We start from the raw sequence: 24,318 nt of genomic DNA, 5'->3' as shown, positions 1-24,318 counted from the left end.
TTCCAGAAGCCCAGGTGGATGCCTGGTGCACCAGAGATGTTTCTGGTGATTTTATTATATCTTCCTTCCTGTCTATCCAAGGACTCAGGGTTTCTCCAACAAAGGCGGTGAACCCAACTATCTGGACAGAGCCTGAAACATTGGGCCCTCAGAAAGTCTTTATCAACACAAACTTCTTTCTCAGAATAACTTTCATTATTTATTTGAAGCAGATTATAAATCATTTATATTCATCTTCTTTTGAGTCATTTAGCACCAATATCTGAGGATTACATTTTTGTTCCACAATCAAAGTCAGGTTTAACTTCACTTAGCTAAGAGTTCTTGACCAAATTCTCCTCTTGGCTAAGGACCACAAAGAGTTGAAGACTAATGTGGCTATTCTGGCCACAGCCTCAGCTCTGTGCACATCTAACTTCATCTTCCGGGAGAGACACTTCCTTCTCAGGGACCTGCACTCTAACTGTGGAAGATATAGGGAACTTCCTCACTGAATAGGGAATCTGGCATCATCCACATCTTCTTAAATGGGTCCTTGGCTGGAGAATGGCAGCTGCTTTGGCAGGATGTTGGGACTGCGGTGGTGACACCTACTCTCCTCCCACTTCACTTATATGGGAATGGAAATCCACCCATGAGGGACCAAGATCAGGGACATTTACTGTTTGTAACATTCTAGGAAGAACATTTCTTCCATCGATGGCCAAAGTCATTAATGCTCATGTGACATGACGGCAAAATGCGTTGTTTTATGGGTTTTCTATGAGTATGTTTGGGAAATGACAATCCTAACAATAAGTTGCTGCAGATTTAAGAATGCTTCCTGATGTAAAGTAAACCTAGATGATGGAAACTCCTCCAACAGTTCATGCAAAGGCTATTGGGACTATCAGGATTCTTTGTGGCCCTTGGAGGATCCTGAAGTAACAAAAAAGAGAACCGTAATGCCTCCATCAATCTCCTTGTCCCCCTCCTATCATTTCATGGCAGTCTTCTCATTGCTCTTCAAATACACATAGCCTATCTGCCTCAGAACTTTATGTCTGCTGTATCTTCTGCCTGGATGCTCTTCCCCAAGCTCTTCTCCCAGCTCACAACCTCCCTCCAGGTTGACTTCTGCTCACATATCTGAGCAGAAAATAACACTGCCCATCACTCTCATTATCCACCTCTGTTTTTCTCCAGAGTACTTAAAACTAGCTTTATATATGATACATTTATTTCTTTGTTTACTAGCTGTCATCCCCAATAAAATCAGAGGCATGTAAGCTCCATGCTTTTTTGTTTCCCTTTCTCTGCTGTATCCCCAGAGCCTAAAACAGTGTCTGGCACATAATAGATGCTTAGTAAATACTTGTTGAAAAAGTGGATAAAAATGCTTTCTTGTTCTGGGTCTTGCATTCTTTGATAATTCTCAAATGCCACTACCAGACTTTTCAGAGCTCTACACCATATCTCAAAAATTTGACAAATGTGTTCTTCACCTTTTGTAAATCCTGTTCACATGGGGCTGTCACTACTCTTAGTTCAACATGCCTCCAGAACCTAGGTGAGGTATTTAATCAAACACAAATAGTTGAAAATGAAAGGAGCAAAGATCTGATAATGGAGTAAGGAGCAGACTTGAGAATTTTCTGCCCTTTTGACTTATTCTTTTTTAATTCATGTGAGATCTCTGTATTAATCTTACTGCTCAGTACTCTAGAATACTTATTTTTTCTAACTGCTTTGCATCTACCAAAAAATACACATTCAAGAGAATCAAATCATATATTCTCCCTTTTACATTCCTTGCTCTTGATCTAAAACTTTTTCTCTTCCTCTTTGCGTCTGATTTACCAGGCTTCTTCAATGGCTACTCGTTAGACTGGCAAACTACACTTTTTTATTATAATTAATTATGAAAGAGGGACCCTGCCTCCTTTGTGGTTAACCTTGAGTCAGGGAGTGGCAAAGAACAGCTCTGTAATGTTCATGCCATTCATTCCCAGGAAGTCATTCTCTTCTCACTCAGATGACAGAGTATTTCTTTCCAGGCTTTGTCCTGAAACAAAGCTCTAACGTTTTGCTTTGAAATCCAGGTCTAACCAGTTTTTCAGTGACTTCCTGCAGAGGACCACTTGCATAACTGTCTGAGTGCCAATATTTACCTAAAGAAGCTTCAGGGAACATGGTCGAAAACACACACCAGACAGGAAGTTGCAATCATGTTGAGGAGTATCTCATTAGGCATGATGCCTGTTCTGCTTGGGATGTGAAAACTCCATTTCAATGAAAATAGTTATAAAGCCAGACCTTCCAGCCCTGAGATGCGGCAGACTGGAGGGAGAGCAGAGGAGGATTCAGCACATCCACATGCTTGTAACACAGGTATTCTCCCCACGTGCATTTTAAATTTGCACGGTCAGGAAGCACAAACACACCAGGAAAGAAAGGTCTAATGGGATGTCCTCACCAAACAAGAAATACGAACCTGGACACAGCTCTCACAAACTCCTGTACCCAGGACCAAGAGCATTCAAATGCTCCGGGCTAGTGTCATCCATGGGACAGCATTTGAAAGGCATTATCTTTCCCTAATTCACTCCCACATACAGGCACATTGCACTTTTCCCGAGAGCCCTACCACTGGTGTCACTTCTCTGGGTTATACAGCATAAATGGGAATGCTGTGTCCTCATGTGTCAAACTGCACCAATCTTGTGCCCAGGAAAGAGAGGAAGGGTCAGGCGGAGAAGGGAAGCTGTGCTCTCTAATTCTCACCATGAACACATTATCTTGGATTAGTTTTTCCTATGAGCAATTTTCCACACTAGATAAGCCCTTCCCCAACGTTTCCACCATCAAGAATCCCTTTTATTATTTCTTCTCCATGGACCCCACTTTTTGAGTGATTCTGCCTGCCAACCTATATTTGTTACAAAACATTAACTCATTTTCCCCAGTGATACTTATTATTAAAGATGTAACTTCTTTTTTTTTTTTTTTTTTTTTTTTTTTAGATTTTATTTATTTATTTTTCCCCCAAAGCCCCAGTACATAGTTGTCTGTCATAGCTGCACATCCTTCTAGTTGCTGTATGTGGGACGCGGCCTCAGCATGACTGGAGGAGTGGTGCCTCAGTGCGCACCCGGGATCCGAACCCGGGCCGCCGGCAGCGAAGCGCACGCACTTAACCGCTAAGCCACGGGGCCGGCCCTAAAGATGTAACTTCTAATCAGAGCTCCTGATCGGCATAAAATAACCAGTGCCATAGTGGTGATATCATTTTGGTAAAAAAATAAAGGAATATGATGTTTTAGAAACTATACAGCCTTGACGTGAGTTATATATGTGTGGTATAATAAAGAATATATCTGGTCTTTGTCCTGGGTTCCAGGCACAGAGCTTCAAAAACTGTTGGAATTTCCTGAGTGATAGCAGTGTCTTTAGTATGCTAATGAGGTGCCTCACGGTGGGCCCTCGTTAGCTGTAAGATCAGGGATGATGACTAAGAAGAACAGCAACATGATAGAGGGTTGGCACTTTGGGAGGGGAAGGGGACTGGAGATTGAGTTCAGTCATGTGGCCAGTGATGTAATCAATCACACCTGTATAATGAAACCCCAGTAAAAGCTCTGGACACTGAGGCTCGGAGGAGCTCCCTGGCTGCCGAACACACTGATGTGCAGGGAGGGTGACACACCCTGACTCCATGAGTAGAGAGGGCATGGAAGTTCTGTGTCCAGGGCCCTTCCAGACCTTTCTCTATGTGTAGGCTTTATAACAAAACTGTAATCATAAATACAGCACTTTCAGTGAATTCTGTAGGTTGTTCTAGAGAATTACTGCACCTGAGAGGGTCACAGAAACCCCTAAATTTATAGCCCATTGGTCAGAAGAGCAGGTGGCTCTGAGACTTGCAGCTGGTGTCCGAAGTGAGGGCTGAGCCCTTAAACCTGTGGAGAATTATATTGCAGTATACTCACTTGGAGTGGGAACAGAGATTACATGTTTTTAAATATATATAAATATCCCAACCCATAGACTGTACAACACCCAGAGTGAACTGTAATGTAAACTGTGGACCTGGGATGGTAATGATGTGTCCATATAGGTTCTTCATTGCAACAAATGTACCACTCTGGCAGGGGATGTTGATAACTGGGGAGGCTGTGCATGTGTGGGGTCAGGGACTATGTGGGAAATCCCTCTACCTTCCCCTCAATTTTGCTGTGAACCTAAAATTTCTCTAAAAAAATAAAGTCATATACATATATATTCAGGAAAATATTGAAAATAAGAGTGGTCAGATAGAATCAATTAGGGGGAAATCCATCTGTTTCAGATGGCTCAGAGAAAATCATTCCAATGGGAAGGGGATGCTGTTGATTTGTAATAAAATCAGGCCCAGGAAACAGGCAGAAGGTCCTTTACTAAAACAGTTGCAGGGATATTAATTAGCAAGGAATATATTTTTAGAAAAAAATTAATATACTGAAATGATAATGATTACAACTAACATTTACTGAGTGCTAACTACATGCTTTTTACATGAAGTGGTTTAATGCTTACAAGCACTAATGATGTAGGTACTATTATTATACCCATTTTACAGATGAGGTAACTGAGGTAGCAAGAGACTAAGTACTTAGCTCAAGGTCATATTCAAGAGCCTGCTTTTTAACCAATTAGAGAGTCATGAAAAGGAGCGCTGGCATTGCGGCTAGCCTGTCTTCATTCTGTTCCCACCAGAGCCCCCTGCACTAAGGTACTTGCTGCTTTCATTGTTCAACTAGCCTTTGGATGAACCCCTTCAAGACAAAGTTAGTAGACATCCTATTTATGTGAAGTTATATTTTTATGAAACTTCTTTTATCCCTTGGTTCCAGAGTGGCTTTATGTTCCCCTTCCTCATTTTGCAAATTAGAGTTTGGAGTGGGGAAGGGAGAATGTACAGCAAGTCAGGATGTTATAACAGTTCCTGATGATTACAATGATTATGAGTTAATTTAGAAAAATTTTAGTAGCATAATAAAAACACTAATTTGAGGGTTCAAACAAATAGTAATTGCATTTATTATTATTCTGTAAAAGTAAGTTAGGAGTTGACCAAGGAGGAAAGAGCTCAGAATATCTGCATGAGAAAGCCAGCATTGTAGAAGGCACTACGGAAAAATACTGCATTGGTACCTCAATAAAAAGTCATGTTCCAAGACATCCTGATTTGTGGGTTGCCTGAGAGCTTGCTATGGACCTGAAAGGCAACATACGACAAGGGACCCTGAGTCCAAAGAGTACAAACTGATAAGATATCAGGCCCTTTTCCTGGGGGTAAGTATAGAACACCTGCCTGAACAGAAATATTCAAAATGTCCAAACAAAAGAAATAGCAATGCACTGTAGCGAGGTTGCAACACTCCTTCCTCCCTAGAACATACCGACCTAGGAAACCAGCTTTTCTCTCATCTTCAAGGGTAATGTACTGCAACTCAAGTCTTCTCTCTTATCACTCAGTAAACTCACCACACACTGGCAACCACAAACTGATGTACAGTTTTGTAGAAAAGCATGGATTTGATTGCTCATTTGTGTTTGGGTGTGTAGGTGCTTTTGTGCATAAGAGGGAAAAAGAAAACAGATAAAACTTAGTGATAAGAATATTCACACAAATCTGAGGGTTTTTTTAATCGTGGTAAAAAAGGCATAACACAAAATTTACCACATTAACCATTTTTAAGTGTACAGTTAAGTAGTGGTGAGAATATCCACATTGTTGTGCAACAGATCTGCAGAACTTTTTCGTCCTGCAGAACTGAAACTCTATATATTAAGCAACAAATCTCCTTTTCTCCCCTCCCTTTTTTTTGCCCCTGGCAAATACAATTCTACTTTCTGTCTCTATGAACTTGACTACTTTAGATACCTCATATAAATGGAATCACATAGTATTTTGTCTTTTTATGACTGGCTTATTTCACTTAGCATAATGTCCTTAAGGTTCATCTTTGTTGTAATATATGTCAGAATTTCCTTCCTTTTTAAGGTTGAATAATATTCCATTGTGTATAGAGACCACATTTTGTTTATCCATTTGTCTGCAGATGGACATTTGGGTTCCTTCCACGTCTTGGCTATTGTGAATAATACTGCTATGAACACAGGTGTGCAAATATCTCTTCGAGATCCTGCTTTCAATTCTTTTGAGTATTTACCCAGCACTGGAATAGCTGGATCATATGGTAGCTCTATTCTTAATTTTTTGAGGAACTGCCATACTGTTTTCCATAGTAGTTCTGAGTTGTGTTTAATATTTGCACTCAGAGATCTCATGCCTACATGTTAGTTCTTTAATTTGAGAAGAGGAGGAAAAGAAAAAAGAAAGAACGAGGCAGTTGGAGCCCCTCTCTGGCTAGGGCGTCTTTCTCCACTCGAGGCCTCTCCTCCCCTCAAGTACAGCTTCCCCTTTCTGGTCTGCTCCCGTCCTTTCTTTCCTGCTGCCCAATGCCGAAAGCCACGGTCCCCTGATGGCGCCATACTCCGAGCCAGAACAATGGCTCCCAAGTAAACGTCCATAGATAACCCTTGGACCCTGTGAATGTGTTATGGCACATGACAAAAGGGACTTTGCAGATGTAATTCCAGATCTTAAAATAAGGGAAATTATCTTGAATTATGTAGGTGGGCCCAATCTAATCATGTACATACTTAAAAGCAGAGCACTGTCTCCAGCTGAAGGAAGAAGAGGTTGGCAGAAGAGAGCTGCCCCAGAAGGGAAAGCCAGAGACACAGCAAACGTGAGGAGGATTCGATGCACTGTTGCTCGTTTGAGATGTGAGCGGCCACGCACAAGGACTGGCAGAGGCCTCTAGGAGACAAGCACAGTCCCCGCTGACGGCCAGCCAGGAACTCAGTCTCACAAACACAAGGAACCAAATTTTGCCAACAACCTAAATATGCTCAGAGGTGGATTTTTCTCAAAGTCTCCAGAAAGGAACACAGCCAACTCCTTGATTTTAGTGGCGTGAGACCCATTTCAGGCTTCTAACACATAGAACTGTGAGCTAATAAATGGGTGTTGTTTTAAGCTGCTGAATTGGTGGTAATTGGTTATGGTGGCAATGGGAAACTAACACACCCTCTCTCACACTCACTTGGCTCTCTCCCAGTGCTTCAGGAATGTAAGCCTGACCAACTAACTCCATGTCAATATACTAATGGACAACGGCGAGAGGGAGACTAATTTTTTTTTTAACACCAGCATTTTGGAGAGATGCTTTTTTTCATCTGACTACTAGATGTCCATAACGGCAGCAGGAATTTCAGACCTGGAAAGAGGGGAGAAGAGCCTCCTGGCCAGCGGTAAGGGAATAATTTGGGGCCAAAGCCTTACAAACAGCCACCTCCTACCGACACCACCCATACCAAGGGCTGGTCACATCTCCATACAAGCTGTTCTTTACACCTCCCTGCCCCTTACTTATACAATATAATATATGTTCCTCGTTAAAAAAAAATCAGAGCACAGTCTTTACGTATATATATGTTTCTTTTTTTAAACAGACTCACTCTGTATACATGATTCCGTATCCTGAGTTTTCCATTGATTAATATATCTTTGGACATTTTCTTATGTCAGTATATATAGAGCTGATCCACTTTATCCTCATTCTTTTTTTGGGGAGGCAGGAAGATTAGCTCTGAGCTAACATCTGTGCCCATCTTCCTCTATTTCATATGTGGGATGCCTGCCACAGCATGGCTTGACAAGCGGTGCGTAGGTCCCCACTCAGGATCAGAACCCTCAAACCCCGGGCCGCCGAAGCGGATGGCGCCAACTGAACCACTACACCATCGAGCCAGCCCCTAGCTTCTTTCTTTTTAATGATCACATAAAAATGATTATGTTACAAATGGGTTATTTATTAATTTTATACCCCACGGATGGCCTTTATGCCGTCTGCATATTTTCACTAATACAAATGAATGTCCTTAGGCCCATATTTTTATGCAAGTATATCTGTATGCTAAATACCCAGAAGTAGAATTAGTGGGTATAAGGGGGTGGGCATTAAACATTGATAGATATTGCCAAAATACCATCCAAAAGTGTGCCAGGTTTATTCTCCCATGAACAGAGGATGACAGCACCTGTCTGACACACATCCTCTGCAAAACTGGTCTTACTACATTTTTTTCATCTTTATCAATTTCTTAAGTAGAAAATGGTTTCTCATTGTGTTAGTTACATTTCTTTAATTCTCAGTGAGGTGCGGCATCTTTTCATAAGTTTATTGAACATTTATAATTCTTCTCATGTCCTATTCATGTCCCTTGCAAATTTTTCCATCAAGTTCATTTTTCTTATTGATTTATTCAAGTTATTTGTATGTTAAGGAATGGTCTTTTGTCTGATGTGCTGTAAATATTTTCCCCTGTGGGTTGTCTTCTGACTCTACTAATAGTATTGTTTGCTGTCATGAATTATAAATTTATATGTAGTTAAGTAGATCAATATTCTTCTTTTAGGCTTTTGGTTTGTGTCATGGTTGTAAGCATCTTCCCCATCCCAAGATTATTTTTAAAATTCACCCATATTCCATCTCTTTCCTTTCAGCATTTTATGCATCTGAAATTTATTTTAATGTGAGAAGGGAGAAGGAATACAGATTTAATTTTTTCAAACGGCTAGAAGTTTTCCTAACATTATTTGTTGAATAAGCCATCTTTTCTTCTCTGATAGTAAATGTCATCTTCATCATATAAAAAATTCCCAAATCATATAGTAAATTTATTCTCTGTTATTGCCCTCTATGCTTTGGTGTCATCACAAATTACTTTAATCATGTACCTTTACATTTTTATTTTTTATTATTTTTAGACATCCTCTAGCTTTTTTGGCATGTTAATGTTTTCTGATGGACCTTTTTATCAATTTTGAAAAATTTTTTCTTGCTATTTTGATTTTCTGTATTTTGATTTGACTCAGATATGTTCTTGTGTATGAAGGCTTGGTTTTTACTTACCCAGAGAGATGCCATGGTGTTCCACCTTTGCCTTGACTTGAGATCACACTAACCTACTAAAAGAAGAAATTACCAAACGGTAATATCTGTGATTCAGAACACAACAATCTCAGACCAACCCTTAATCTTTCATGTAGAAAACAGAAGTCAACATTCAAAGAGAAACTGTCCTAGGAAGAGGATGTGTTTCTAACCTCTAGTACCCCGTTTGCTAAACAATATTTGCTGAGCACCTGCAATATACAAGGGACTGTGCTGGACTTGTGACAGGCTCAAAACAAGAAAGAAAAAGGTCTCAGTAGGTAAGGGGCTTACAAATACGTTTCCCGGAAAGCCAATTTTTGACTCATTGAAAATCCAGTAGAACTATGCTGATTGCTGACTTCTTTTAACCAGAACAGACTACCATCATAGGGAACAAACAACAAAACACAGGAAATTGCCCCCACTCCTTAACAGAAATTTTAGCTGGCTTCAATTTGATTCCTTGCGTTTGACTGTGAAACCTCTGCTTACATGTTACAAGGCTCCAAGCCTGCAGCCTGTTATACACAGACACGCTTCTTCTTTAGGAAGATGGTCCAGTCCTTGGTAGGGCCCAGAGGTGAAACGTGCAATTCTTTGATGGAGCCCTGACTGGGAACTAGGCACACTTTCCATAAGCAGATATTATTCAAACATGCTGGCATATCTCCAGGTTTGATTTAGAAATGCAAGTTGCTCCCACCCACCCTGGGAACAAAATATTCTAAAAATTCAATGATAGCCCCAGAGCAAAGTTCAACAGGAAATTACACTGTTAGCCCCTGGAAATATTTAGCCCTGATTTTCTCAGACTCTCCTAGCCTGGGGCAGTCGGCTCTCTAGTTAGAGTCTAACACTACATCCCTCTATATACACAGTGGATACAAGGTATCACTAGTTCTGGTTTTGCCTTTTAAAGCTAGGTACAATTTCTCTGAGCCTCAGTTTCCTCCTCTGTAAAAAGAGGAGAAGAGGTCTGTCTCTGGCATTAAATGTAATAATACGTATAATAATATCAGCTAGTGTCTTGAGTTCTTATTATGTGCCAGGTAGTATTAAAAACACTAGAAGGTCAGTTCTACAAGACTAGAGATTTTTATCATGTTTGTTCACTGGAGAATAGAAGGTACAAAAAAAATACTTATAGAATGAGTGATTTAACATAAGCGTCACGATAATCTAGGGAGCTAAGTATCATTAATAACACCTCCACTTTGCACATGAAGAAGCTAGGGCACAGAGAGGTACAATAATGTTCCAGTCACACAGCGAGTGAGTGTCCGCCTCCCAAATCTAGGCAGCCATACTCCAAAGGTATGAATTTAACCCCCAGGCTTCTGCCTTACCCAAACGCCTGGGCCACACATCTTCAAAGCTGATGTGCACTATGTGTTGATCCAGTATAATTTGTAAATTATTACTGATTTAATTTTTAAGAAGTAAAGAATTACTCCACAGTGGAGGCCAAATGACCTAACAATAGAACTTGAAACATCCATTTCTGAAAGGACTAATTCCTTTCCTTTCCTTCCTCCTGCATCCCTTTTCTCAACAGATTTCTCTATACAACCACTTGGCTCTGGGAACGAGGTTCTGGTTTTCTTTACCTCTTTGAATTTCCCTTCTCATCAGTTTGAAGTTTTCTGCCTTCATGAAAGCCGATGGCGATATCTTTATAGAATAACGTTTTAATGAGTTACGTTTTTTATGATGTTGATTTTTAAAAAGTTGCAAATGTAGCTCTCCCTTAGGACAGAGTCTTGTTGTCTGTGTAGAACACAAATTCCTGGAAAGAATTTAGCTCCAGAGGTGTAACTTCCTGGCAGCAGCCAGAGGGGCCTCCAGAAACTCCTAGATCCGGTGTGTAGGGCCTGGGCCTTACTTGCTCAGCAAAAGCCCACAAGCCCATTGCAACGATGTGTCCTTCTGGCTCCCTTTCGGGCAGGACGCCCGGCTGCCGGGATTTGCAACAATCCAGGGCCCGGCCAGCCCGGATCTTACCTTATCTCACTTAAAGATCATCACATCTTAAAGGGACACAGCCCCTCCACGTGAACTACGGTTCCTGGGAATGCTGGTTGTACCAGGGACAGCCCTTCTTGGCAAGCATATAGCCTTTGTGTCTCCTGCCTATATAAGCAACCCCCTCCCCGCCCGCGGTTGCGGGTGCACGCTGCTGTCCAGCCGGCCGCCATTGGACCTCCCTGTAAGTAACTCCCAATAAACCTCTGTGTCTCCTTGGCTGTCTCGGGGTCTTTTCTTCGGTCTCTCCGCAGACTATCCCACACTGCTCACCCAAGTGGACGTGCGGCCAGACACGGTGGGAACTACAATTTCCTACATATGGTCATCATTTGCAATCAAGTACTCAGATCCCTGCTGACTCAACGCCAGGGGAATGATTCACGTCTAGTGAATCGGACTCTGTTGCAATCAAAGAAAAAGGTGAGTCTTTTCAAGGAAAAGCAAAATTCTCGGACTCCCAACGCCCAATATTTAAATTCACTATTCTTCTACCGCCTAAAAAAAATTAAGTGAAATAAAATTAATTGCCGATGTGAGGAGGAGAACGTGCTCACAAGGATGGGTGGGGTTCCAAGTCCTTAGAACCGAGCTCGGAGCCAGCCCATCCCGAGACGCCAGGGACCCAGTGGACCATTCCGACTCCCTGCTCTTTTTCTGTCCATAGACCTTTAGGATTGAGGAGGCGGAGATGGCTAGCTGGATCCCTACGCTGCTAGCTGTGATGAAAAGTGGAGGGTCTGGGGCTCCTGGGGAGCTGGGTGTCAGCCAGCGGCCCCCCCCCCCAACCATAGCTGGGCGACTCTTCCAGGGTACGGCACTTTAGCTCCCCTGGGCCTCAGTTTCCTCGATCCTGAAATGGGGGACGTGGATTCTATGCCCGCTGAGGTCCCTCGGGCCCTGACCCGCACAGCTGGGTTGTTGTGCGGTGTGGGCGCCAGCCCGGCCCCGCCCGGGGACTGAGCCGCGCTCGGGGGGGTGGGCGAGGCGCGCCGAACTTACCCCAGAGTGCGGCCGCGGGGAACGCGTGTGCGGGAGAGGCCCGAGCGAGGGTGCGCGCCCCGGACGCTGGTGCTCCGGTGCCTGGCCGGCGACCGCGCCCCTTCCTGCTGCCCCTCCTCCGGCCTCCTGACGCCGCCTGATCGCAGCCGGAGGCCGGGGAAAGGGAAGCCGCGCCCCTTGGCCGCTGGGCTCCAGTGCTGCACACCCGCGCCCCCGGCTTTCCTCCCTCCCGGGTCTCGAAACTTTCCCAGCCTCGTCTCCCATCATCCTCATAGAAACTTATTTTCTCTCTTTTCATTTCTCCTTCACTTACGTTAAATTCTTCAGATTTATTGCCGTGCTTGTTTTGTTCTAGGCACTGTGGCTTCAGAGATTATACAGTCCCCACTCCCAAGAAGCTCCCGGCCTGGTGCAGATGGCACACACCGAGCACGAAGAACAGTCCATAGCGTTCATCTGGCATTTACTTTGTGCCTGGCCCTGTTCTAAATTCTTTACAGAGATACGCTAATTTAAATCTTGCTACAACCCTATAAGGTAGATACTATTATTATTCCCAATTCTATAAATGAGGAAACCGAGACACAGAGAGATTAGGTAACTTTAGCAAAGTCACACGGGGAGAAAATGGCAGAAGTAGATTTTTGAACCCAGGTAGTTTTGAAGTCCCTCTCCTAAGCTTATTGGCTCTCTAGTCTGAGGGTTAGAACCAAAGACTCCAAGAGATAATAAGGTGGAAGGGCATTCTATGCATTTGGATCAACAAAACCAACAAAGGAGGCTAAGAATTAAAGCCCTACTTGCCCTGGTGTGCTAGTGGTTAAGATTCAGGGCTTTCACACTGAGGCTGGGTTCCTTTCCTGGTCAGGGAACCACACCACTGTCTGTCGGTTGTCATACTGTGGTGGCTGGGTGTTGCTGTGACGCTGAAAGCTATGCCACTGGGATTTCAAATACCAGCAGGGTCACCCATGGTGGACAGGGTTCAGTGAAGCTTCCAGACTAAGACAGACTAGGAAGAAGGACCTGGCCACCCACTTGGAAAAAATTGGCCATGAAAACTCTATGAATAGCAGCAGCCCCAGGAGAGGAGAGGATGGGGCAAAAAGACGGGGCAAGGTTCCCTCTGCAGTATAGATGGTGGCTAGATGTTGGAAGCGACTCCAGGGCACTAACAACAAAAACTTGTAGTGAGGGAATTATGAAAAATTGTTTGTTTAACGATGTAGTAAAAAATAATAAAAACTACCATTTGTGGGCCGGCTCCATGGCTTAGCGGTTAAGTGCGCGCGCTCTGATGCTGGCGGCCCGGGTTTGGATCCCGGGCGCGCCCCAAGGCACCACTTCTCCGTCCAGCGCGAGGCCGAGTCCCACGTACAGCAACTAGAAGGATGTGAACCTATGACATACAACTATCTGCTGGGGCTTTGGGGGGAAAAAAATGAATAAATAAAATCTTAAAAAAAAAACAAGAAAAAAAACTACCATTTGTTGAGTATCAGGCATTGAACCAAGTGCTTGGTTACATCACCTCTTTTATCTTGAAGGCAACTCTAGAAGGTGCTATTATTATCAGAATTTGCAGCACAGGAAACTGAAGCTTAGAAAGGTTACGTGATTTACCCGAGGCCACATGAGCAAAAAGTGTCATAACTGGGACTCGGTCAGCACTGGCCTCAGCCCTTACGTACCTCACCTCTGGGCAGGGCTGAGTCTCGAGGGACATGCTTCAGGTATTGGGGCATAATTTAGCAGCTAGTTGGGAATTAATGAAAGTGTTTGAGGGAGACTGACATGGTGATATGATCCATCTTCTGAAAAGATAGCTCTGCAGTTTCCATTAAAAAACAAGAATTAGAAGAGAGAAGTTAAAATCCTGTAGGGGGACTCTGTAGAGTCTCTGCCATTTGGAGTTCAAAAGTGAGAACTAATTAGAAGTGGAATTGGGGGAACTGTGGCAGTTATAGGCTGTTCCAGGTCAGATTTCAGTCCTTGGTCTTGCCCTTTCACCTTAGTGGGTTCTCCAGATGCAGCCAAAAGTGCAGGACTCCGCAACCAAGGCCTGCAGGCAAAAGCGAAGGATGCGGGTCAGGATGGAACAGGCGTCTTTCCCAAAAGTGCAGCTCAAGGGTGGAGCAAAGTCCAGGATTTGTTCAAGAGGCTAAATTAGAGACCAACTGACACAGAAACGTCAGGAAGAGCAGTATTCTAGTCCGCTCCCGCTGCTGTCACAGCATACCGTAGACTGAGTGGCTATAAAAAAGAGACATTTATTTCTCACAGTCCTGGAGGCCGGCAGTCCAAGATCGAGGCGCCAGCAGATTGCATGTCTGGTGAGAGTCCTCTTCCTGGTTCGTAGACAGTTGTCTTTTCGCTGTGTCCTCACATACAAGGGGCAAGAGAGCTCTCTGGGGCCTCTTTCATAAGGGTGCTAATCCCATTTATGAGGGCTCTGCCCTCATGACCTAATCACCTCCCAAAGGCCCTACCTTCTAATACCATCACTTTGGAGGTTAGGATTTCAATATGCGAATTTTGAGGGGACACAAACATTCAGAGCATAGCAAGCAGCTTACAACAACTCCCACTGTCTCTCCTTGAAAACATTGCAATTAAAAAATTTTTAATTGTAAAAAACTTTAAAGATACCAACAAGAATAAATGATAATATTAAAATAATATTGACTTCCTCTGTTCTCACCATCCAGCTTGACCAAATCTTAAATATTATACTCTATTTATTTAGAACATTTTCAAGATATTTTAAAATATATACTGATACAATCGATGTTACTTTCGTGCTCTTTCTGATCTGTTTCCTTCCCTCTCTGTCCAGAAATAACCCAACAATAAATTCAATGTTATTATTCTTGTGCAAGCTGTTATATTTGTTTCAAAATATTGATGTAGCCATAAATATTATATAATACTATTTAGCAAGTTTTTAAACTTTAAGTAAATGGTATCATAATGTATATTCTGCCACTGGATCTTTCTGTTCAACTCTAGCTATTCCCATTCATTCATTTTAACTGCCTTATAATATTCCATTTTATGGCTCTATCATGGTTTACTCATCATTCTTCTGCTGATGAGCATTACATTGTTTCAATATTTTTCTACTATGAATAATGCTGCAATGAACATTATTGTACATAGCTTCTTGTTCACAGGTGTGTGTTGATGAAATTACCATTTGAAAATAAAATAAGGAACGAACAGGGAGAAAACAGTTGAATGTTTGGCATAGGGAGTGATTGGTTACTAGGAGAAGGCTTGCAGATTAGGTTACTTCAAAGATTAGTTATTATTTTATTTTTTTATTGAAGTATAATTGACATACAATATCCTATTAGTTTCAGGTGTACATCATAGTGATTCAACATTTATATACATTATGAAATGATCACCATAATAAGTCTATTTATCATCTGTCACCATACAAAGTTATTACAATCTTATTGACTGTATTCCCTATGCTGTACATTACATCCCTGTGACTTACTTATAGTTGGAAGTTTGTACCTCTTAATCCCTTTCACCTATTTCAACCATCCCCCAAACCCTCCCCCATCTGGTAACCACCAGTTTGTTTCTTATATCTATGAGTCTGTTTCTGTTCTGTTTTGTTTGTTCATTTTTTTTTTTTTAGATTCCACATATAAGTGAAATTATCAGGTATTTGTCTTTCTCTGTCTGACTTATTTTATTTAGCTTAATACTGTCTAGGTCCCTCTGTGTTGCTCCAAACGGCAAGATTTCATTCTTTTTTATGGCTGAGTAGTATTCCATTGTGTGTGTATATATACACACTACATCTTCTTTATCATTTATCTATTGATGGACACTTAGGTTGCTTCCATATCTTGACTATTGTAAATGGTGCTGCAATGAACACAGAGGGGCATATATATCTTTGAATTAGTGTTTTCATTTTCTTCAGATAAATACCTATAAGTGGAATTGCTGGATCATATAGTAGTTCTATTTTTAATTTTCTGAGGAACCTCCATACTGTTTTCCATAGTGGCTGCACCAATTTATATTTCCACCAATAGTGCACGAGGGTTCCCTTTTCTCCACATCCTCTCCAACACTTGTTATTTCTTTGTCCTTTTGATAATAGCCGCTCTGACAGGTATGAGGTGATATCTCATTGTGGTTTTGATTTGCTTTTCCCTATGATTAGTGATGTTGAGCATCTCTTCATGTACCTTTTGGCCATCTGTATGTCTTTTTTGGAAAAATATTTATTCAAGTCCTCTGCCCATTTTTTAATCGGGTTATTTGTTCTTTTGATATTAAATTATGTAAGTTATTTATATATTTTATATATTAACCCTTTATCAGATGCATGATTTGCAAAAGTCTTCTCCCATTCAGTACAATTGCCTTCACAGATGAGTTTTTAAATGGGGCTATATTGTGAACAGTTTTAAGAGGATGGAAATGTATCAGTTAGCTATTGCCACCATAATGTTAAATAACAAACTACCCCAAAACTCAAGGCCTTAAAACAAGTCATTTACTCTCTCAGATTTGCAGGATGGCTGAGGTGGCTCTGCTCCATATGTCCATCCTGGGGCCCAGGCTAAAGGGGCAATAACTCCCTGGAGGAAGCTCTTCTCCCGGTGATGTCAGAGTACAGGAAGACACACTCAACTGCACGAGCACCTCTCAAGCCACTGCTTGCTTCCTGGCTGCTAACATCCTATTGGCCAAAGCAAGTAATGTGACTGAGCCCAAAGGCCGAGGAGGGAGAAGTATACTCTGCCCACTGGGGGTGGGGAGGGGAGATGATAGTTCTGAACAATAACCTAACCCATCTCAGCAGTATGCAGAGAGGTGTTGGGGAAGAGTTATGAGCTAGCAACGTGGCCAATCTTTGTCAAATGGAAAAGGACAACTAGAGAAACCCCTACATTCAACATTCAGGCCTGGAGACTGGTAGAAACATTGAAGGTCTCAGGATCCCAGGAGACTGTTAGGCAAGGAAATAAGAGTTTCCTAGGAAAAAAACTCAATAAACCATCAAATATTATTTTGGTGTTTGGAACCACAAAATAATCAATAATATTAGCTAACTTTTTTTTAAATACCCACTATATGCCCAGCACTGTTCTAAATACTTTGCAAACATCATCTTATTTAATTCTCACCCCAACTGGATAAGGTAGGTCCTACTATATATTATTATTTATTTTTTTTCGTGAGGAAGATCAGCCCTGAGCTAACATCCATGCTAATCCTCCTCTTTTTTTTGCTGAGGAAGACCAGCTCTGCTCTAACATCTATTGCCAATCCTCCTCCTTTTTTTCCTCCCAAAGCCCCAGTAGATAGTTGTATGTCACAGTTGCACGTGCTTCTAGTTGCTGTATGTGGGACACGGCCTCAGCATGGCCGGAGAAGCGGTGCGTCGGTGCGCACCCGGGATCCGAACCCCCGGGCCGCCAGCAGTGGAGCCGCGCACCCAACCGCCAAGCCACAGGGCTGGCCCTATATATTATTTTTTAGGAGTTACATAAACTGTACAGAATAAGACCCTGGCCCAAGGTCACATAGCCTGTAAATCATGTAGTTGAGATTCAAACCCAGGCAACTTGGCTCCAAAGCTTATTTTAAAGATTTTATTTATTTTATTTTTTCCCCCCAAAGCCCCAGTGGATAGTTGTGTGTCGTAGCTGCACATCCTTCTAGTTGCTGCATGTGGGACTCGGCCTCAGGATGAACGGAGAAGTGGTGCCTCGATGCGCACCCGGGATCCGAACCCGGGCCGCCAGCATCGCAGCGCGCACACTTAACCACCAAGCCACAGGGCCGGCCCTCCAAAGCTTATTTTAATCACTACAATGTGCTCTTTATAAATTTACACATCAAGCCAAGAGGTTGACCCAAGGGACCCTCTCAGGAATAAGGAGGAGGAGAAAGGACTAGCCAGTGCCCTAGGTGAAGCCATCCCTCTTTCAAGTTCAAAAGCTCCATAGTTATAGTCACATTCTCTAACAACAGAAACTGGCATTATTCATGTACCCTGTCAGCTCAGTAGACAAGAAAGAAATATAGACTAAATGGGTACCTGCACTGAGTGGATCTCTTCCATTTCTGGAAGTAAATTATTCAACAAAAGAGACCATCTGCAATTGCTGGTTTATGTGCAGCTTCAGGGAGGGGCAGGTGGTTGGGTATTCTGACTTCTGTGGTTCAAAACACTGTACCAAATTATGATGGGCATATAGGGTAGGCAGAATAACGGTCCCCAAAGATGTCCACCCTAATCCTCGGAAACTGTGAATATGTTATGTTATGGAGAATTATGGTTGCAGATGGAATTAAGGTTGCTAATCAGTGCATTTTATTTTATTTATTTATTTTTAAGATTTTATTTATTTATTTTACCCCCAAAGCCCCAGTAGATAGTTGTATGTCATAGTTGCACATCCTTCTAGTTGCTGTATGTGGGACGCGGCCTCAGCATGGCCGGAGAAGCAGAGCGTCGGTGCGCACCCGGGATCCGAACCCGGGCCGCCAGCAGCGGAGTGCGCACACTTAACCGCTAAGCCACGGGGCCGGCCCAGTGCATTTTAATATAAAGAGATTATCCTGGATTATCTGGGTGGGCCAAATGTAATGACAAGGGTCTTTAAATGGGGTAGAAGGAAGCAGAGTCTGAGCAGTGAGATGGCACAGTGAGAAAGGCTCAGCTGGTCGTTGCTGGCTTTGAAGATAAAGGGGTGACAATCCAAGGAATGTAGGTGGCCTCTAGAAACTGGAAAAGGCAACAAAATGGATCCTCCCCTGGAGCCTCTAGATGGAACAGAGCATGCTAAGACCTTGATTTTAGCCTAATGAGACCCATTTTGGACTTTTGACCTCCAGAACCATAAGATAATAAATTTCTGTCTTTTTTAAGCCACTAAATTTGTGGTAATCTGTTATAGCAACAATAGGGAACGAATTCAACACTTGTCTGGACATGACCTACAATGGTGTTGTCTGCTGCTGTCCTCCAAGCAATGCAATTAGATCATCCTATCAGAGCCAAACATTAACTGAATAAATATCATGGTCATTGCTAAGAAAAACTAAAAGGAAAAAGGAGGTAGTTTAACTTTGTCAGTTAATAAACCTTTCTTAAAATGGTCACATAGTTAAAAAAAAAAATTCTGAAAAGATGTACATCAGAAAGTCTTGCTCTTACCTCCTCCCTATCCACCTTTCCCTTCCACACTCTGCTGCCCCCTGCCAATAAACTCTTTCTTTCTTTAGTTTCTCATATACCCCTCTATTGTTTCTTTAAGCAAAATCAAGGAAAACAAATACACATTCTTATGTCTTCCCTTTCTTACACAAAAGACAGAACATTATTTACAGTTTTGTACCTTGCTTTTCTCAATTACTTTTTGGGTTTTTTTGCTGAGGAAGATTCACCCTGAGGTAACATCTGTGGCCAATCTTCCTCTATTTTGTATGTCAGCTGCTTTCACAGCATGGCCACTGACTAGTGGTGTAGGTCTGCACCCGGGAACTGAACCCAGGTCACCAAAACAGAGCATGCCAAACTTAACCACTAGGCCACCGGGGCTGGCCCTCAGTTATTTTTTGATCAAAGCAGAGATGTGGATTTACTTCAATCATAATTCATTAGTAATTATTGACTACACACTACTTATAAGGCACTGTGCTAAACGCTATGGAAGATTAAAAGGAAATAATGAGATGTAGTTCAGATATCAATGAATTTACAATCTAATTGGAGTCAAGACAAACTCATGTGAAACTAAAGTCAGTAATTCATGATGCTTTATAATTTTTGTATACAATGCTAAGTCATGGGGAAAGGACTTGAAATATTGTAGCTTCAGGAGAAGAGGGACTCTGAGAGGATTGGGACAGTCAGGGAAGGAGGCAGTGCAATTTGAACTGATTGGAGCACTATTATTTGAAAGAATTCTTCCTTTCTTGTAAATTAATGTGCGCCATGTTTCTCAAACATGGTATAAGGTTGCCTTACTTCCATTGCTGTCATCCTGAGAAAAGTTTTAGTGAAAATATTAACCTGAAGAAAAGGATTAGGGGTAATGAATTGTCATTTAGATGTTTGTAATTTTGGTTTGGTTTATTTATAGTAACTTAAGCTGTCAGAATGCATTTTTTCTAGTCTTTCAACAGGATAATACATGATGCCCCTTTACCAATACAGGAGCTGCTGGGACTCAGAGGAAAGTCACCGGCTATGTGTGAGCTGAAGAGACCAGAGCAATGGTCCTCAAAGCCGGGTCCCAGGACCTGGGAACCTACTAGAAATGCAAATTCCCTCAGACCCTACCTCAGACCCATTGTTTTAATAAGCCCTGCATGTGATTCTGACACTCCCTAGAGTCTGAGAACCACTGATTTAAGAGGACCTTCTTCCTTAAATGCAAGAGGACCTGCAATGGAGAAAACTGCTTAAAAGGCCAGCGCAGCAGGAGCCCACCAGATTTGCAGACCTAAAGTGACGAGGTACAGACTTCCAGTTATAAAATAAACACGGGGATGTCATGTACAGCATAGGGAATATAGTCAATAATATTGTAATAAGTTTGTATGGTGACAGATGGTTACTAGACTTATTGTGGTGGTCATCTCATAATGGATATAAATGTTGAATCACTATGTTGTACACCTGAAACTAATATAATATTATGTGTCAACTATACTTCAATAATAAATAAATAAATAAAGTGATGGGCTTTCTGCCAAGAAAGAAGATATGCCGGTGTTCTGCCTTCCATTTTGCACTGTAGTTTGTGATTCCCATTCAGAGATCACCACAATAGACTATTAAATCCCATCCTGGAAAATTCTGGGATTAGCATGGGGACAGGAGGGGCATATTTATTGAGAACCTATTTTTTATGCCAGACATTGAGTCACGTACTCTGCATACATGGCCTTATTTCATGCTTACCAACCAGCTTAAATTAGGTGTAATTACCCCTATTTTGCAAATACAGAGACAGGCTTAGAGAAATTCAGTGATTTCCACAGGTTGTATTCCACAAAACTAGGAAGTAAGAGGGCTGGCTTCACATCCAGAAGGAAATGAGTAACAGATGGTGTTTATGTAGGATTTATTTTAATTGTTTAGGGTTAACCTCTTTGGTTTCAGGATGGCAACTTTAAAATAAAATTTAGTGTTTCTACTTGTAACAACTGCCCAGTTACTACCATTTAGACTAGAACCATGCTATAGCATGATTATAAAACTAATATTTTCCCCCAAAGGATGAATTTTCTGAGAAGGATATATTAGATGATACTGTTAGGATCCCAGAAACCAGGTTTCCAGAAAAAGAATCTAGAAAAGAATATTGGATGAAATTTTCATCATTCTGAATACAGAAACTTACTTTATAGTATTATAAGAAGCTAATTTTCCTGTATTTTCTGTCTGCTAAACGGAGCAATTACAGAGTCAAATATAAGATTTTAGAGCAGAGTTATCAAGGTATATTTTAATTATGTGGCAAAATGTGAGGGAAGAACTAAGAAAAGCAGGTTTAATTGACCAAGTGGTTGTGAATGTTAAATATGTTTCTCTTACGCTGCTGTGCTGAGTTGGCTTGGTATGTAAGAGCCAATTGCTAAATTTTCAGGAAATTTGCAAGCTGGTTGTTAAACACAGCTGTTATCGAAAATTTTATTAATAAACACAATTGAATAAATTTTGTTAAAAACAAAGGTACTCAAAATTAATCACTTTATAATTATTTTGCTACATTTTACTATTATTGATGCTCTTGAGGTTATCTGTGTCTATTATATCAAATATTATATAAAGTTGTGTCCTTGTGCATCTCTTCCCAACCCTGTGTTCAGTAAAATTATGCTGGTAGGTTGAATTCGGCCATGGAGGACCATATACAACAGGAAAACCAGCAAATGCTACAAATCAGGCCTCCCGACTCCAAAAGTCGGTTGTGAAACATTTATCAGCAGGCCACTGGTTATAATAATAGGCAAATTTAAAATTAAGACGTGATTTGAGTTCAAGTGTTTAATTATTTCTGATTTATATTAGAAAACTATAACCAAATGGCACTGTATTTAAGGACTGTATAAGAGTTCTGGCAGAAGAGAAACAGCATACTCAAAGGGTTTGAATAAAGAGTTTAAAAAAGGGACTATTTACAGAAGTGTGGGCAGGCTAAGTTAAAGGAATTCACAGGGATGATGAAGCCCCCGAGGACCAGAAACAGGATGAAATCATTACTAGCACTAGGCCCACATGGGCAAGGGAGGGATGGTGTTATCGGAGCCTATGAGAACTGGACTGTGGAAGCGGGACTGTCCAATAGGACCTTTGGCCAGGGAAGGATGCAGGCACTGCCCGAAGCACAGCAAGGCAGGGTGGAGCAGGTGAAAGGGATTGACACACCCCAACTTCTCTCCCGTCAGTGTTTCCGTTTGGCCAGTCTGGACCAGAGGCCCAGGGGCAAGGGAGCCTTAAAGATATCAGTTTCCTGGAGCACAAACAGGGCAGAGAATCAGTGTGGAGACAAACAGAATGAGCAGCACGGGGACTTGTGAGTCACTAGTATTGAGCATTGGTTCATTTTGGAAACATCCCTTAAGATGTTTAAGGGAGACAATTTTTTAAAAGATGACTGCTTTTTTAACAATTTAGGGAAATTCTCCCAGAGACGGGGATTCTAATAAGCTTTTGTAACTTACTGGTTTTAAAACTTGGTGGCCTTAAACCAAAATGAGCCTAGGGATCAAATTCTGCTAGTTTTTTGGGGGAGGGTTGCAGCATGTGTCTATTTTGTTGTATTGGTCAAGCGACCGAATTTTTCATGACAAGCATCAAATCCAAGTTATAGGAACTTTGGACCATTTTTAAGCAACACCAATTTGTGCTTGTGAAGGCCTTCTAGCAAAGACTTGAAATTCTGGCATTCATATGGAACTTTCAAAGAAAATTATCCAGGACAATGATCTATAACTGTTGCATAGGGTTGTTTATGAGACTGAATGAGGTAGAGAATGTAAAGGAGTCATTGCTCTTGATGCCAGATATGCCCAATATATTACTGATATTGCCCCTAGAATTTTAGCTGGGCTACCAGCTACTCTCAATCTGCCATTCTAAAGGGCTCCTAGTTAGAGATCTCTCAGGCTCATTTGGGGATAGAATCTTTATTACACACCATGACATCTTAATATTAGGTTGAGACATATAAAACTACTGATATTGGACTATTTTTAACCTACAAAATCAGCAATTTTGTGGGGTTGAACCTAATAAGATATTGTCAGTATAGTCTCCCTCTCTTGCTCCCCGTATGTTTTTTCAAAGTCTATGAGATATTGCAAAATCTAAATGAGAACTTACTGTCACTTACCCCTAAGTCTCCTAAATTTAAAAAATTTCAGGTCTCAGGAAGCATTTTCATAGCCAATCCCAACAATTCATAGATCGGTGCCTGATACAGCTTCTCTATGGTCCAGAGAGAAATGCACTTCAGGGCTAAGAACCTGCTGTGACGCAAGGGACAATCACAGGAAATTGTGAGGAAGTGAAGTTTACATTAAGCCATTGGCAGCATAAGGAAATCCCAGGCTTGGTTGTGGTGTCCTTTCTCAAGATTTTATGAAAACATACTGTCTCAAGTCTTGCTGAGTTTGCAAATGTGCCATGAAAAGGTGTCAACAGAACCCCGCTGGTCACTGTTGTTGGCAGTATTTTTGTTTTTTTAATATAAACGAGTTCCCCAGAGGGGAAGGGCAGACAGATGCACAGGCTTGCAGAATGCCGAGCTCAGTTCCCTTCTGACTCTGCCATTTCCTCCTTGACAAGCCAATCAACTCTTATTTTGAGCTTTGGTCATCTCCAGGGTTAGTTTTGGACACTTAACAAATCTTTGGGTGTGCATAAAAAGACAGAGCCACTGTCACACTATATCGAATATCCTAAGAAGGTTTGATGATAATCAATATAGTGTAAATAATCATCGTATTGTATTGCACATGAAAATTTTAATTATTCCTCCTTGTCCTGGAGTTTCAACTGATTGCAAAAGAAGAGCTAGGGTGATCTGGGGATATGTAATTTATTCGTCATCTTGCTCTTAGCATGGTTAATATGTGGTCTCAGATTCAACCCAATTAGAAGGGTTTTCTCCAAAAACCTTTGCCTCAAATTTCAGAATGATTTTGCTATCTCAATGGCAATGTCTATGTTAATGAGAGGAATAATCTAAAAAGAACATAGCAAAAAAAC

General features: G+C 41.6%; 1 protein-coding gene across 2 annotated transcripts in view; it reads right to left on the bottom strand.

The window, feature by feature from the left end:
* ANXA3 (annexin A3) overlaps nucleotides 1–12,157 on the bottom strand; it is a 59,611-nt gene extending 47,454 nt beyond the window's left edge. Inside the window, exons 1-2 of one of the 2 annotated variants that reach the window (XM_004430868.3) lie at nucleotides 12,054–12,157; nucleotides 9,006–9,061 (exon numbers count right to left, since the gene is read on the bottom strand). In XM_004430868.3, coding sequence (XP_004430925.1) covers nucleotides 9,006–9,020 — 15 coding nt within the window. In that variant the 5' untranslated portion in view covers nucleotides 9,021–9,061; nucleotides 12,054–12,157. The remainder of the gene's footprint in view (nucleotides 1–9,005; nucleotides 9,062–12,053) is intronic. The other variant, XM_087434479.1, reaches the window with a different exon arrangement.
* Nucleotides 12,158–24,318: the final 12,161 nt, after the last annotated feature.

The sequence above is a fragment of the Ceratotherium simum genome, chromosome 8, assembly GCF_057802395.1.
Source record: "Ceratotherium simum simum isolate JZ-2026a chromosome 8, ASM5780239v1, whole genome shotgun sequence".
NCBI classification, from domain to species: domain Eukaryota; kingdom Metazoa; phylum Chordata; class Mammalia; order Perissodactyla; family Rhinocerotidae; genus Ceratotherium; species Ceratotherium simum.
This window is presented reverse-complemented; position numbering and strand designations above follow the sequence as displayed.